Raw genomic sequence first — 16,313 nt, 5'->3', positions numbered from 1 at the left:
TTGGTTATTTGTATTTTACGATGCACTTGTCAACTTGATGGTACTTTATGGTACTTCCATACTGATCGGCTCATTGAATCCGCTGGGCTCACCGTTACCATAACTACCGAGGAAAAATTTTCATTTGGCGTCCAGGTTACTAATTTTAGCATACTTGGAGGGGGTGGGGGTTGTCAATTCGTTTATTTTAGAAAGCTTTTGGACTAGAGGGTGTTTAGAAGAGTAGGTGGCCTGGTTGTGAAAGGAGCGCTTGCTTAGGAAAATACTTCATATTGAAGGCAATTGTTAAGAGGGGGAGGGGGGGAGGGGGCTTATCGAAAAGGGGTTAGAACTCCCATCATTGAAGGAAGTGTACTGTTCAGTGGAAACTAAATTAAAGTGCGACGTTAAGATTAGCGCTATCGAGATAATCCAGTGACATTATCAGCTTTGTTATCATTAACCAGCATCAGTGTTATCACTGTCATTCCCGTTGTTGTAATCGTTAGGTGCTGTTCCCGATTCTAGTTCTTGGTCTCATTGCACCAAAATGTATCCCACTGCATTGATGTTTGCAGCTACTGCCGTGTATAAGCCGTTAGCGCTGTTTCCACAACTAGTGGCGTTGTCAGGGTAACCTCCTGTACCGAATCCGATTCTTGAATCACAAGTGTAACAGTCATTTTGGTTGTTACCAACAATGCCAATCCTTACTTTAGGCCAATAATCATCGCCAGAGTCGCTTACAACATTGAACCCTTCCTTGTTACAATTGGTCTGTAAGGAAGCCTGTGAACCAATCAGCGACTTCCACGTATCACGACCCAGTGAGGTGTTACGGTATTTCCCATCAGCAATCAATGAGTACAGAGAGCTGGCAGCCTTGGTGAGAGCAATGAACCTATTCTCATGGTCGAACTTCATTCCAAGACATATCCTGGAGAAGGGAGTGTTCCAATAGGTCGGTAACTTGGTCTCTTGTAAGTCAAGCCCAGTCTCCCCTGCTTCAAGGTTGAATGATTCCTTGTTGCTCCAGAGTTTAGAATCGTAGTGAAAAGTTTTCTATGTTTTAATAAAAAAAAAAAGATCTTATCACACGTTTTACTATAAATGAAATCGCTGGAAATTAGCTTTACTGCATAAGGTAAATCTATCAAACAAAATCAAGATCCAAATTAATGGCATCTAAAATATGCAAGGATGCTACACCCCAGGTTTGAATCTGGCAAGTGGGGGACTAACGGACAGTACAACAGAAGTGAGCTATACCTGTGCGCCATTCATCTTTATGACCAGCGTCCATCCACCTCCACCACATGCGCCAAGACTGGTCATGTGACAAAACACAGCAGTCTTCACAGAACCTATTTTGAGTAAGTAGGCGCTGTCTTGTTTAGACCTGAAAAAATAATTTATTAATATCATAACAGTGAAAGTTAGATTGCAATGACCATAAGTAGTATCTCTCAAAGGCTCCAGCTATGTGGAACGCCTCTCAGCTCATTGCCATGCGTCAAATGCAATTGAATTCAAATGGGACCCAGAATTCGTTTTGCAAAAAGTTGTTCCGTATATTTTCAATCACAGGGATTAATTAACACTTAGTTACAATTAGAGGGTTAATTAAGGTCTTAAGAATTATTTACATAAATCTTTGAGGACACCCTTTGATGCATGTCCAATTATATCTTCAGGGGCACACAAGGAGCTAATCTGGGTCCATAGATGACGGCTATGAAGTAACCAACAAACAAGCATTTTTAAAACAATTCTTCCAGATGCTGGCTATAGTCTATATCTGCTTCGGTTTTCCGGCAGAAATATCTCAACTTTCTCTTCTCAGCAAACGATTCCTTGTCAAAATGTTGATCTCAGACCACACTGAACCTACTTGAGGTGTGTGCTTTCGGGACCATATCTATACTTTATATGGGGAGTGGGGGTGGGTGTTTTCAGCGGAAGGGCGGGCCGACGTGGGGGAGGAGGGGGGTTGGTGGCAGAGAATCGACAATTTTCAGTCGGCAGGAAAGTAGAATGGCAAACACCCAGTTCCCATCTTAGGGTTGCTTTAGCGAGGGATCAGTACCGTTACTGTAGCTGGATTTGATTTCCTGGCCAGTGAAATATTTGCAGGAGAGAAGATACTTGAAAAAAGGCTGCGCTAGTTTTGGTCAGCACCAAGAATCACGACCTCTGGTCTGAGCATGCTCAGAGTAATCGTTTCGTATTCTCAGCCGATCAAATTTGCCATACTTGATTCTGAGCATGCGCAGAGTGACGGGAAGTCCATGAATCGCGTATTTCCGTTGTTGGACCCTCCAGAGGTCGCGATTCTTGGTGCTGACCAAAAGAAGCGCGGCCTCTGGGAACGACAATGTTGAAAAAACAGATCGTTCTAAGTGTCTAAATTGCATGGAATCAACTTATGAATGAAATCAACTAATGAATTGCAACTAAATTGTCTTTTTGCTATATTGTAACTACATTTTGTATTTGTTTCCTTTTTTTTTTCCACTCTTTTTTCATTACTTTAATGAACTGTTCCGAGGTTTTTCTCTAGTAGCAGGGTAAAGGTTTTTCAAGCTCTCAAACGCATTGTTTGCGATACGATCGGGGTTTGGGCATGGGCTTGTGTATTAGTTTTCTTCATCGACTTGGTGAGAACAAATTACTTACAAGTTCTTGTCATAAATTTCCTTGCACGTTGAACTGTTCAAGTCTGTAAGATCTAAAAGATACATGATATATTTGTCGTTTACTGTTTGGCAGTAACTTCACTCGGAGTTAAAAAATACGTCAAATGCAAAAACTATCCGGACGTGTAAGCATTTACGCTTTTAACTATGAAATAAGGTGTGTAAATACATTAGGCCATTTCCGAGTTACCTTGTGGCTCTGTGCCAAAACGAATCCTCGTGCAAAACCTTTGAAAATGAGTTTGATTTGTATGAAAATGAACCTCTAGGCGGAACACACTTTCATATAAATTGTTTCGCACGAAGACTCGTTTTGTCACAGAGGTAAGATTAACTTGGAAATGGCCTATTCATACCGTAGAAATTTCCAATTCAGTACTTCACAATTTTCCTTTGGTAATAATATTTTCATATGTTTTTTTCTTTAATAGCTCACCCTGTTTGACTATGTTTGCAAATCGAGTTACCCGTTTTGCAAGGAGAAGCTTTGTTAATCAATAACTTGAAGTTCATAATTAGCAAGGTATCTGACTAACAACGCCGCAGTCTGGACAGAAACAAGTCGTGTTTTCTTATACAACGAGGAGAGTTAAAATGCCATATCAGGCTCGCATGATAATAACTGCTTGCTGCTACTTCAAAAAGAATAAGTTAGAAAACTCTTCAATTCTACCATTCTACCTTCACATCTGTCTCCAGTCCAGGGTAGCTGACATGAACAGGAAAAGCCGGTTTGTTTTTCGTTGTCAGGAAAACAAGAACCGCCATTTAGACAGCTGGTCATCAAACATCCCTGAATAAAATTGAAATATTGTAAATATCCTGAGAAGGACAAAAAAAGTAAATCAATGTATAGATTAAACTCTAAGGTAATTTTAAGTACTTGAAATGACGGCGCAAGAGTTTATTCCTGAGGGTTAGAGAGGACCAGATTACACAATGAGAAAGTCTTTGACCTCCAGAAAACTAGAGCGAACGAACTACGAAAAAATCATCGTTGCTCTCCCGACTGAGCTCCGCGCCCAGATGAGAACAAGTCGTGGGTTATTGGCTGTTAAAGGGCCATTGTCATGGTAAAGCGCAAGTGTGTTCTTGATTGACACCAATCTTTTATAGCCAATAGAAATCGAAATAGTTAACTATCACGCGCGTCGTCACGAATTCGCCCCAGGTCAGCCTGGAGTTTTACATGTGGCCTGCGTTGCAGGCGTAAACGGGGAAGGGTACGTAGGGAGGCAAGAATTAAAACGCGAGGAAGAAGGGGAAGGAACGCCTGCTATAAGAACCGGGTTTTTCGCACTACGCCCACCAACTTCGATGCAATCCGATTTCGTCAACTGTCAATTACTGTCAACAGGTTCACCAATCAGAAACTAGCGCGCACTAGGGGAGTTTTGATCATTTTTTTTGTTGTTGTTTTGTTTACTTAAGGTTGAAATTCTGTCACTATAGCGCTATTTCTAATGCGACCGGTGATTTACAGGTTAGCAAAAAATTAGAAACTCCGGCAAAACTTCGAAGACGTCGTCGTACGTATGGGTGGGGCAGGCGGATTTTGAAGAAATGCAAGAAAACAAAAGAAGCCGCTTCTGGAGATGTCGCGCTAATGGATTTGATCTGTATGCAATTTGGAATCGGCGGGAATTTCATCTAAACACGAGTGGCTTCTCATCATGGATGGGCGATTTCCCTTTTACTATACGCCGGGTTCTTTCCCGATGAATTGTCAATACCTTCAACATCAGTCCTTGCCTGTTCCGAGCGTGAGTTAAGCCGCTACTCCAAGCAGTCCAGCTATAACAGTCAGCTAGAGCTCTGTCTGTTCTGATAGTCTGAGATCTCATGAAATGGCAGCGGCTACGATCAAGGGAAACACTGCTCAGTCGAAGAAAAATTATGATAAATGGTCCAATGACGCCGAACAGAAGACGCTGGTTAGCTTGTGGGCTAAACATCATGAGCGGCTAGAGAGCAAAGACTCACACGCAAAGTGTGGGACGAAATTGCACGGGAGATGAATCGGAGATTCGGGACCATGCGCTCAGACGACAAATCAACAAGAAGATGAAATATCTGAATGAAAGATACGAAAGCCCTAAGGACTGGAATAGTTACCAAAATGGAGGTCATAGGAGGGAGTCCACTTTCTACGAGGAGATAGACATAGTCCTTGGTTGTAGGGATGCGGTAATTCTACGTAATGAAGCAGAAGAGGGAGCAAGTTCAAGTTCTGCTGCCACCATGAGTGAGGCCAGTGAAACCGTCGCAGCTGCACAAGAAACAAGCCATGAAGGGCGAACGGAGTGAAAGAAACCGCGGAAAAGGGCAAGAAATAAAGAGCAGGATGACGAGGAAATAGAACTGCTCGGACATCTTTGACTGGAATCGAAAAACAAAGAACAGACATGAACTCTTTTATGGAAAAATTCACCAAAGTACAGGAACAACAAACGCAAACGATGAGCGTAGTTGTCGGAGCCCTGACGAGTTTCCTTCAGGAGGCTAACCATTAAATGACCCATGTTATAAATTAGGATTGTAGATCTCATGAGCACGGAAAGGAAAATATTTAGTGTTACAGTTTTTCGATGAGAAAGAACTATATGAGAAAATGTTTCAGCAATCAGGCTCATTCTGTTTATTTTTTCAGTTTTAATTTTAAGATATGTTATAATTTTTATCTACAAAGAAATCATTTAATTGAAATAAATTTTAAGATGTACAATTAAAAAATGATGAATCATTGACACAACGACGTACACGAATGCAACCTAGATTTTAATAAACTTGAACCAAATTTATATTTGGATATTTATATGCCGTGTTAAAGAGAGTCTTTTTAAGATGTAATAGATCAAAAACGAGTGCGAGTTTTTCATCAGGGGTTCCAAACACCGAGAAACAGATGAAAGCACGACGCCGAAGGCGGAGTGCTTTTATTGTTTCTCGGTGTTTGGAACCCCTGATGAAAAACGAAGCACGAGTTTTTGAGCTGGCTTCTCAAAGTAGCATGAGAATTTTTTTCGAAGAATAGGTAATTAGCAGGCGTGCTCAATAGGCTATTGTCTGTTTTTTATTCATATGGTAAATGAAATGAATCTTTTATATGCGGCCATGTGGGCAAGTTTTAAAGGTTGAATTTTTAATAAATTAACATTATGCCGCGTGATGGAGATCGAGTGGAGATCAGAACGTTTTCGAGTTCCAAAAACCTCTTCTCAAGAAAATGTTTTGGTGAATGATGCTGTTCCAGTTTCAACTAAGTATAAAAACAAGTGGGCTGTGAACATTTTTGCCGAATGGCAGAGGTTGAGAGAGGTTAAAGTTCCGGTATTAGATTGTGGCGGTCTCTTCAAGGACTACGATTTACACAATGTTACCGCTGTGAGTGCAGATATTGCTGGAATGGACGCTCTGTCGCTGAACTATTGGTTGTCAAAATTTGTGATGGAGGTAGCTAAAAAGTCCGGTGAAAGATACCCTCCGAAGTCTGTTTATGGTATCATTTGTGCCCTCAAGCGTTATTTGGAGGAGAAAAATGGATCAGAAGCTTTGAATCCTCTGGACGCTAGTGACAAAAGGTACTTGACAACTTTTAGACCGAATTGGTTAGTAATTTAAAATGCACTGTTTCAGGACTTTAATTTTGTGTGTTATTTTTTGAAGGTTTGTCCTTTTCCGACGTTGCTTAGATGCCGAGATGAAGAATGGCGTTCGAGAAGGGCTTCACATTAAGTGTAAGAAAGAGGAAAAGGAGTTTGTGAGCGAGCAAGAAGAAGCAGTATTCTGGCAAAAGAAATTGCTGGGAACTACATCAGCTAAGTCGTTATTGAACACGATCTATTTCTACAACGGAAAAGTTTTTGGGTTGCGGGGGGGAGATCACAGAAATATTGTTGTAAACAACTTTGAAATTGGTCCAAATTTTATTAAGTTTGAAGAAAATGCCTCTAAAACTTATCATGGAGGTCTTTGTGATCTAAAGTATGTGCCGCGAGTGGTCAAGCACGTTTGTCATTCTATTGAGGAAAAGCACGAGCCGTGCCTTGTTGAGATATTCAGATTGTATGTAGGGTTAGTTGAGACTCATGCAAAGGAAGTTACTGCATTTTACTTTAAGCCATCAAAAACTAGGTTCGCATTCGATAAAGCGCCCGTAGGCATCAACAGCTTGAACAAGATTTTGCCTGACATGTGCGACGCGGCAGGCTTTAAACGCAAAACCGCTCACAGTTTGCGCGTTACTTGTGTTTCCTCCCTGTTCAATTCTGGGGTTGAAGAAAAACTGATTCGCGAAAGGTCGGGGCATCGTTCTAATGCATTGTTGCAGTACGAAAAGCCTACAGAAGAAAATGTGTCTAAAGTTTCAAAGATCCTAGGTCCAAGTGTTGTTAGTACAACTACATGTTTTACCACAGAGAAACAGGATCAATCTTTAACGGATGTTGTTTTCCAGAAAGGAAAATTCAAAAACTGTACAATTAATGTAACAATGTCTAAGAAGGAATAATATGTTGCTGTATTGTTGTTGTAAGCAATGATTTAAGCGGGAAAAATGCTGTATTTAGAATTATAATTAAGACTGATTAAAATTCAAGTTTCTTGATCAGTGTCTTGATCAGTTTTTGAACTAATCTACCGTGTGTTGATCGGTATGTTCATTGGGTATCAACATACATGCACCTGACCCAATTGATGCGAGCTGATTGGGTCATCAGCTCATGAATAATTAATGAGTTTGAGAAGTCCCGCTGAAAAACAAGTCCGCGGTCCTAGAACGTCCCATCTACAAAATCGTTGTTTTAGAGGCTCCTAGACTCCACGAGAGCCGCTAAACATTGTTGATCTTGATGTCCTCAATAGACTGCGAGCAGTCTCTCTTTTGCTCGCAAATCCGTGGGCAAGAACGCAATAAAGAAAGCAAAACAAGTGTGACTGTGAGCGTGACATGCGAATGGCGAGCGGCGAAGACGCGCGGCTGCCAGTAGCGCGGGTGGCTCGCGGCTTCGCATATCACGCTCGCACGCTCACGACCCGCTGCGTTCTTTACGTTCTTCTCCACGGATTTTCGAGCAAAAGAGAGACTGCTCGCAGACTGCTATGTCCTCAACCAAGAAGTTGCTTGTAAGGTCAGAGAACCGTTGTTTCTTTATTGGCTTGATTGTGATGAACTATTTCGAATAGAATTAGTGACAATGTATTACTCAAGTTTTTCCGTTTGAATCACTCAGCTAGGTTTAAATCTTTTAGTTCGCATTTAGGGGCCAGTATGTAGGTTTTAAATGTGCGTGAAATTTCCCCTACGTGCGTTACACTTGATTTAAAATTTTTTGCGTAAAATTGCATCCAGTTTCAGTTTAGTTCATCAGTTACTTTGGTTACCAACTGTAACCATGCCTGATCACAGGGTAATTACAACTTTTACCTCGGTTAAATTTCTTTTGTCTTCTGCGGCACTTACCAAAGTATCAATTGGCGTTTACACACGGAAAATGTTTACCTAGGTAAGTAGACTCTGGTACCTCGGTAAACCGTTCAAGTCTAAACACGGCATGAGTTGAATGGCGGAAAGTATCGGTTCCACTCCGACCAAAACAATCGAACGTGTGTGCGTTTCTCCTGCGTCGAAAGAGCAAATTTGTTTACTCTATACTAAAGTGATCACGAACAAAGATTTTAAACGAAAATTGACGATATCGGGTGGCCAAAAAAAGACCAAAGCTTGTTTGAATCTTGAATTGATCGCCGGAAAGGAGATATCCAGTGGCGAAGGTTCACTTTTGACAAACATTTTGTGCCGAAATTGCGCAGACAAAAACGAAACCTTAGTTCGGAAGATTCTTGAAGTAAGAGAGAGCTTCAAGTCATCGAGGAAGTCCATTGAAGCCGAGAAAGGCGGAACAACAATGTGGCGATAGTTGTTGAGAATCGTCTCTGGACTTCCAAATACCAGTTTAACTTTAAGATCTAAAATGCCCTGTAACTGTTGTTCAGAACAGTCGTCTCCCTGATCTTTCATCAGGGAAATAAGCGGAACCACCACCAAGACGATGGAGTTGCTATTCGCATGATCTCCATTCAAACAATCAAACGCATACGGAGCTAGCTCGAAAGTCAAACTTTTCCCAGCTCCAGTTGGTGCAGAAACAAACACATCTCTTCCAGACAGATATACTTCCACTGTTTTCTTCTGGTAGTCACGCAATACATGATATCCCGTGGCCTTTGAAGCTTCGTTAATGGCTTTCGCAATCGACCCCATATTGAATTTAACCGCAAGTCAGTTTCGTTGCGCATAGTTTGACAATTCGGTCCCCAAGGGATATCCAGGGGACCTCTGATTGGTTGAAGCGCAGCGACCCGTTTTTGGGTCGCTAAAATTGGCGGCAATCAAGCAGGAAAAGTCCTTCGTCCGGCGGGTACTGAATAAACAAGACGAAGGACTTTTGAGAAAGTCTAGTTGCGACCCGACAGGCGGGAAACACGGCAAGAGTTACGAGTTATTTTTGAAAAATTCAAACAGGCCTCAAAATAGCTTACTTTTGACAAATCTGCATTCCTTTAGCTACAAAATAAAACATTACTTTAAAGATCATATCAAAAAACAAATAGCTTTACTTAGCCGATATGAAAAGGCAGTTTTACACATGCGCAGCTCGTGATACTGTCCCTTTAAAGCTCCCATTCAATTTGCGTTCATGAAAATCTTCTCGCTCGCCCAAAGCACAGGGGCCCCGAACACTGTATCAGCAATAACATAATCATTTACATTCATGTAAAATGTAGATTTTAAAAAAATTCAGACTTACCGGTGCTTCTGGGGTCTGTTTGAGTCGTTTAGAAGGGATATGACTAGAAGCAAAGATGGTACATTTCAAATATCATCTTGTCTACTCTACGATCCGACTACGTGTACGATTGCGATCCAGTTTTCACTATCGTTTATTTAAAATTTCAACCATGCAACCTTCCATAGCTTTTTTTTTTTGTTTTTTTGTTTTTTTTTGGGGGGGGGGGTTCTTCCTTGAGCCAGGAAATATAGCTTTCTGTCATAATCAAAATACACTTAAATTTATATATTTGTAAAAAAAGTTCATCTTTTCATCTTCGTCAACAGCATTTTATTTAACTATTTTCTGGGAGATTTAAACACCTGCTGCTTCAACGGTGGTTCTTGTCTGCTCGCCGACGAAAAACAAACAGTTAAATGTTAATTCCTCTGTTGTTTCAAAATACCTCAATAACTTAGAATTCGCGAAAAATATGCAAAACTGCCTGGTGAAATTTAAATTTCGCAAATATATTTTGAGTAAAGTACAACGCAAGTTCTCCATTCCTAAAAAATAGAGTTTTAGTGTTAAAAACAGCTGCCATTGCAATAGATTTTCGTGAACATTTTTCCCCCCTATTTTCGCATTATTGTGCGAAAGAGATAATGACAAAAATTTAACAAACCCACGAAAAATAAAACACATTTTGGAGTCGATGTCGCTGGTGACATTAACTTTTTAGTAGTTCTCTCTGGATGAAAAGACAGGCTTGCCAAGGAATTTGGCGAAAGTAGCACCGACATTTTAATTCCGAGTTTATTCATTAATTCCCTCATTCCTTCCCTCCTTAGTTACTTAATCTTTCCCTTCATGAGTTCAAGTGTGAAAGTAACACCTTGCTCATCAACGCACTCTGTATTGCCGTTGGTGATATTTTATAAGCTTTAATCTATCTGTAGCCGTTGTTATAGACCTTTACTAGGTCACGTGATTTTTAAAAAAGAAATTCGCCAGAGTTTTCAAAATTGTGATATGTGATAAGTAGACGCGCGCGTGAATGACATTAATTTATAAAGCTGTGTTAAATTTTCATGAACCATTAACGACCCACATTTAGCCCACGCAATAAATACACCAAAGTAAGCTCCTCGCTAAAACGAAAATATTTAAATATAGCTTGTACCACAAACTAAATGTATTGTAATTTAAAAAATTGAAAAAAAGAAACAGTTTTTTAACCTGCGTCCACAGCGTTTTGATTCTATTTTGTTAATTTTATTCAGGTATGTTTGATGACCAGCTGCTACAATGCATGGTGGTTTATGTTTAACCGACAGAGAAAACATGTTTTTTTTCTTGTCAGACGCTTTGGATTCGTTTATAATGCACAATTTTTCATTTGAACAAGGGACTGAACTTGTTAAGTGGCAAAAGTTGATCGCTCTTTTCGTCAAGTTCATGGTTACCGTTTTGGTCGAGGAAATTTCCCCAGAGAAGACTTGCTGTAGGTAAACTTGTCCAAATAAAATAAAATCAAACTTTCGGATGCAGAGAACCTTGCATTGAATAATAAATTAGTTTAGAAATGCACGCACAGTAACAGTCGCAAGTCTTGGTGTTAATCAAGCCCGCGCTGTTTTCTCAGTTATATCATGATTTTGTCCTCTCTAGAAGAAAAGCTCTCTTGGTTAAAATTATATTAGCTAATAAATACAACTTTGCCAGTCTGTCATACTGAGTGTGCTAACCTTGCAATGAATTTGGTGCAATTTAACTTGTTAAATTTGCCTCAAACTATAGTTAAACATCGAACACCTCCTTGAAGAAAGCAAGATTCGGCAATTAGATCGATAGAACATTTTGGTTTTCGTCACGCCTCCTTCAGGACTATACGCTAGCAGTGGAAACTGACCTCTATCTGCTGTTGTATTAAGCAGGTGTCAGGGATAACGACTGCATTTGAATGCGATAATTTTCATACGTTTGAGATTCCATGCAATCGCACGAAAAATACCTCAAACATCTCAGAAAACATTACGAAAATAAAAAAGCTGAGAATGGCAAAGAGAAGGTTGATAATAACGAAATATGTGCGATCCAAGATGACCACACACTTGTCTATTTTGGTTGATTCAACTTATGACAAAGAAAACATGATCACTCTATTTTAAATATCATTCAACGAAATGGGCTGCTCTAAGTGATAACGAAAATATATTTGTGTGCAAATTTTGGGGTTATTTAAGCCAAACGAATCTGAGTGTACAAATTCCGGTCCTTTCGCCTGATACCAGGCCGAGCCGTGACAAACAAAGACTTTTGGACTACAGCTAGCACTTACAAAGTCAGGTATTTATAAAGTGCCATTTAAACTGCTTAAATTTAAACCTAAATATACCTTGAGCAAAATGGAGAAAGTAACTCCCTGCTGATCATGAAAGTTGGCCTTTTCGTTGATGAGTGAGATGTCGTGCTTGTTCAGTTCACAAGTTCCTTTGCCGTCCTTCTTGGATGACATCTTGTAGTTTGTAGAAGTACACCAAGCGTTTCTCATACATTGTTGGCCGCACGATAACAAACTGGGAGAATCAAACCGTTTGACAACGTATCCCTTAAGCTGCTTATTTTCCCGGGTTGTGAAGTATGATGAACGAGAAAACGTAGGAGCTTCTTCGGCAGAGAAAACGAAATGAGCTTGAAACAGGAAAAATATTAAAACTTTTTCATCTGCCATTGCTGATCGGACTCGTAAGAAACTGCTAGCTTTTAATGAAATGTTGATCCCTTTTATCTAATGGTAAGGTTATTTTACTTGAACCCGCATTGTTTATACATGTACGATAACATGATTGGCTAATTTCATTCGGTGATTATTAGAGGCGTGCGTTGGTGAAGCACTACAGCCGTTGTTTCATATGTATTCCGTAAATTCTTACCAGTCTCCCCTCCAGCTGCACTGCTTTTACGATGCGGTAGATTTGTTTCAGCTGTGACAACCATTTCAAGTTTTTAATTTCCAAACTTTGAAAGCAAACTGCAATTCAAAGCCAAAATGACTAAATTGGGCCCAATACGAATTCCAGTTGAAAGCTAGACACATGTTTTAGTATCAGGGAACGTCTGGAATAGTGGGCGTTTATAAGAGTGGACCCTAATTGTAAAAGGGGCGCATCCTTAAGAGAATACTTCACAGTGAGGGCAATTAATAAAGAGGGAGGAGCTTATTGGGAAAAGGGTTATAATTCTAATCATTGAGGGAAGTATGCATCTAGTAACATCTACATCCACATTTATTGAGTCAGCAGAAACTATGTACAGTTATCACGCTAACTTTAACATAAGAATTAGTACTGGTCAAAATGTCGAATGTAATAGAAAACTACACATAAAAATATGTAAATAAAATAATAATAATAATAATAATAATAATTCGAATCAACCAATTTTTTGAAACGGATTTTACTATAAAATTTAACGTTGAGAAACAACGACGTTTCGACCGTTCGACGGTCATTTTCAAGTTGAAAGTAAAATTTTTGTATGCGCTCAAATATAACTAACCGAATTCGCAAAAACATGCCTGCATTGACTCAAAGACAATCCCAGCGACCAGAAGTCCTCTGACCACCCCCCTGGCTCGGAGATTGGCCCCTCACGCATGCACGTGGCATGGACCACTCCAGCAGGGTGCCATGTCAACAGAGAAGCCTCAAACAAGGCCAAACAACTGAGTAAAATATCCAGAAACACAGTCAATATCAAGCTTATTTAACACTGAAAACACAAATTATAGCTAGTTAGGGGTGTCAGTAAAAGACACCCTCCCCTCCCCCCTGCTTCTGACAGCTGGCCCCCAGCAAGCCACCAGAGTCACTTTGTTTGTTCAGTTTTGGTTTAAGTTTACGAATAAAACACACTTCAAAAATCAAACAGTCGAGGTTACTCTGACATTTTTTTGAAAATCTGGAAATTGTTATTAATGGTCTCTGAATCCTTTCCGTGCTGATCCTTTACGTGGTTGCCGATTGTTGATCGCTTATGTTCCTCCACACGTTGATGTAGGTGTCGACTCGCGAAGTCTGCATCACACAGACCACACTTGTAATAATAAACAATGTTTTGTTGATTCACAATTGGAGGTTTATGTTTTTTTGGTTTGAATTGTCTTTTGATCTTCTGACTTGTGTAAACAGGCTGGACAACGGTATCAATCTTTCGACTGAGATCACCGAGTTGGTGTCTTACCGCATTTGCCGATTTCTGGTCGGGAGCATCTCATCCATCCCATCTCATCCCATCATCGGATAATTAGAACGCACATTCTCAGTAACTTTCATTTCAATAAAATGCCTGATGGTGTTCTCTACGAGGGTTTCAGGATAATGCAGGCGAGCAAAAACAATTTTACGACTTTCACATTCTTGACGGGAGAACTGCCAATTCGAGGAGAGTTTGAACGCACGGTTTACCATTGTCTTTGAAGATTGATATATTAACTACGCCGTGATTGGCTCATTTCAGCCGGCTTAATTTCAGGTAATGGCGAATTTTGGGCCTCACTGCCAAGTGAGTTCAAGAAACTTAATTTTTACTTAATCTTTTTTAACCTTAATTAGTAGTAGTATTTTTCAATCTTAGTTCTAGTTTTATACCTTGGTTGTAGTCAAATATGTTTACCTTTTATTACTATTATGTATTTTCGACATTTAAGATATATTTTATAATTGCACTTTTTAGAGGACCCTCCTGAAACTCTAGGTGATTGGAGGCTTCCTCTTAAAATATTATTTTATTATTGTTATAAATATTATTATTATTATTATTATTATTATTATTATTATTATAAGTCTTGTCGCTTTTAACTTATGGTGCCGAGTTCAATCCGTGAGCCTAGGGCAGTCGTAAGTCTGCTGGATTACTTGATGGATAGAGTCCTAAGTATGTGAGCAGTTCCAAGGAGGACGGTCTTCTGTAGCTCTGTTATTCTAATATTGCCTGGGATCTTGCCGATGTAGTTTTCCGTTCCCTTCTTGACAAGCCCGAAAGCTCCAATGATCACTGGGACAGTTGTTTTCATTCCCCACGTTTTCTCGATTTCAATCTCAAGATCTTTGTACTTTTTGAGTTTTCCCATTGTTTTCAAGGAGGTGTTCCTTTCTGTGGGGTGGAAATATTGATAAGCAGACAGGTTCTTTCCTTCTTGTCTTTCACCACTATGTCTGGTCTGTTTGCTTTATCTCTTTGTCGGTTTGGATTGGCATGTCCCAAAGTATAGTCGCTGTTTGGTTTTCTGTCACGGTAGCTGAAATCGTCTAGTTAATGAATAATCATGTTCGATGCCTCTGTATGTATTCAATAAATTGTCCTCGCCCATTTACTAACCCAATTGTTTCGCACAATAGACATATTAAGTCTTTAAAGGGCCCCATACCCCCAAGAAGGAAAGAAAACCACATGATTCTCTCAATATGCTGGTCAGTTGTTTGTCAGTGACCAACTCGAAAGCCTAAATGATCATGTGGATAATTTGTTATTATACAGCCGTAAAAACGTATACATGCTATGTTCAGTCATTACATAGTATGACGGCGCGTGCGAGCGTAACCGTTGACTATAGTTAAAACCCTTAATTCTGTGTAATAATAATAATAATAATATGATATAATATATAATAATAGCATATTATTATTATCATTATTATTATTTTATCGTTTTTTTTCATTTCTACATTTTTTCTTGTGATGTATAGTATTTTGAAAAATCAGAATAGTGCAAAGTAACAAAAACCTGAAATGAGAAAAAAAAAAAATTAAAATGATCTAACGTTTTGATTAGGTCTAATCTTTTAGCGAAGGACTTTTTCAATTCCAACAAGAGCAGAAGCTAAGTGAGCTTCTCATCAACCGTCATCCCTAGCGGGCGTGAGAGAACTACCAATGAAGATCCAAGGGATAAGATCCGGAGGGCTTCTGGCGTTTAACATCGCCTCACTTTTGCCCGGGTAGGGAGAGAGCCTATTTATTAAGCACCAATCATATAGTTCGTGGAGTGCCGTGTTAGTTGCGCAATAGCCTTTTCTGCGGTATAACTCGTAAATCGTATTGTCGTCAGCAAACATATAGACTGATTCGGCTCTTACAGAAGTTGGTAGGTCATTTGTAAACAGGGTAAAAGGTGTTGGTCCCATGACAGATCCTCAAGGAATTTCGAATGGTACGCGAGCGGGTAAGATGAGCCGAATCTTGCACTGTGATTGAGTACCCGGGCAGGCTACCTGCCGTGTACCGCGAGAAAAATTTCACTAAAAGCCATATAATAAATCCTTTATTGTCCTAGCTTGTTCGGTCAAGATGACTGGATATTGGTCTCGTTCTTAGTTTTGCGAGTTTATGGACTTCGACTCCGTCTCTGTCCATAAACACGCAAAGAAAAGAACCTGGCCAATATCTAGCCATCTTGACCGAACTAGACTGTTTACAGTCGCTTATTTTTCCGTGAGATCGTAGATGTTGATGGTTTAGTTCGAGGGGCCGCCATCTTGGTCTCTTGATGCGAGCGAAACTGGGGAAAGCACAAACTGCCCGTGGGTAGAGGCGGTGGGGTAAATAGCGTGGGGGTGGATGGGCGGAAAAAATAGGGAGCCTGTAACAGCTTCTCTTCGTCTCATGTTAGTGACGTTAGTTCCTCCAGCAACGGCAACACCTGATTGGTCGAAGGGACAATAGGGTTCATTAGAGCGTAGCAGACGTTGAAGAAAATGACATTCATCACTTCGCGGCTCAGGCAAAAATGGCGTCGATTTCAGAGGAATTCTGTGAGTTTGATTTGGATCGTCTGTCTGCTTCTTGTCTTCGACGGTTGGTGTTAA

General features: G+C 40.0%; 1 protein-coding gene across 1 annotated transcript; it reads right to left on the bottom strand.

The window, feature by feature from the left end:
• Window positions 1-516: 516 nt before the first annotated feature.
• LOC145493067 (uncharacterized) lies at window positions 517-12,179 on the bottom strand. The gene is made up of 5 exons (XM_081472471.1): window positions 11,844-12,179; window positions 3,357-3,468; window positions 2,656-2,707; window positions 1,249-1,378; window positions 517-1,041 (listed from the first exon to the last, which is right to left on the bottom strand). Exons 1-5 carry the CDS (start codon window positions 12,177-12,179, stop codon window positions 517-519), a joined length of 1,155 nt encoding a protein of 384 aa, XP_081328597.1.
• Window positions 12,180-16,313: the final 4,134 nt, after the last annotated feature.

Source organism: Orbicella franksi, chromosome 7, assembly GCF_964199315.1.
Source record: "Orbicella franksi chromosome 7, jaOrbFran1.1, whole genome shotgun sequence".
Classification (NCBI taxonomy): Eukaryota; Metazoa; Cnidaria; class Anthozoa; order Scleractinia; family Merulinidae; genus Orbicella; species Orbicella franksi.
Note: the sequence above shows the minus strand (reverse complement) of the source record. Positions and strands in the feature narration are given on the sequence as shown.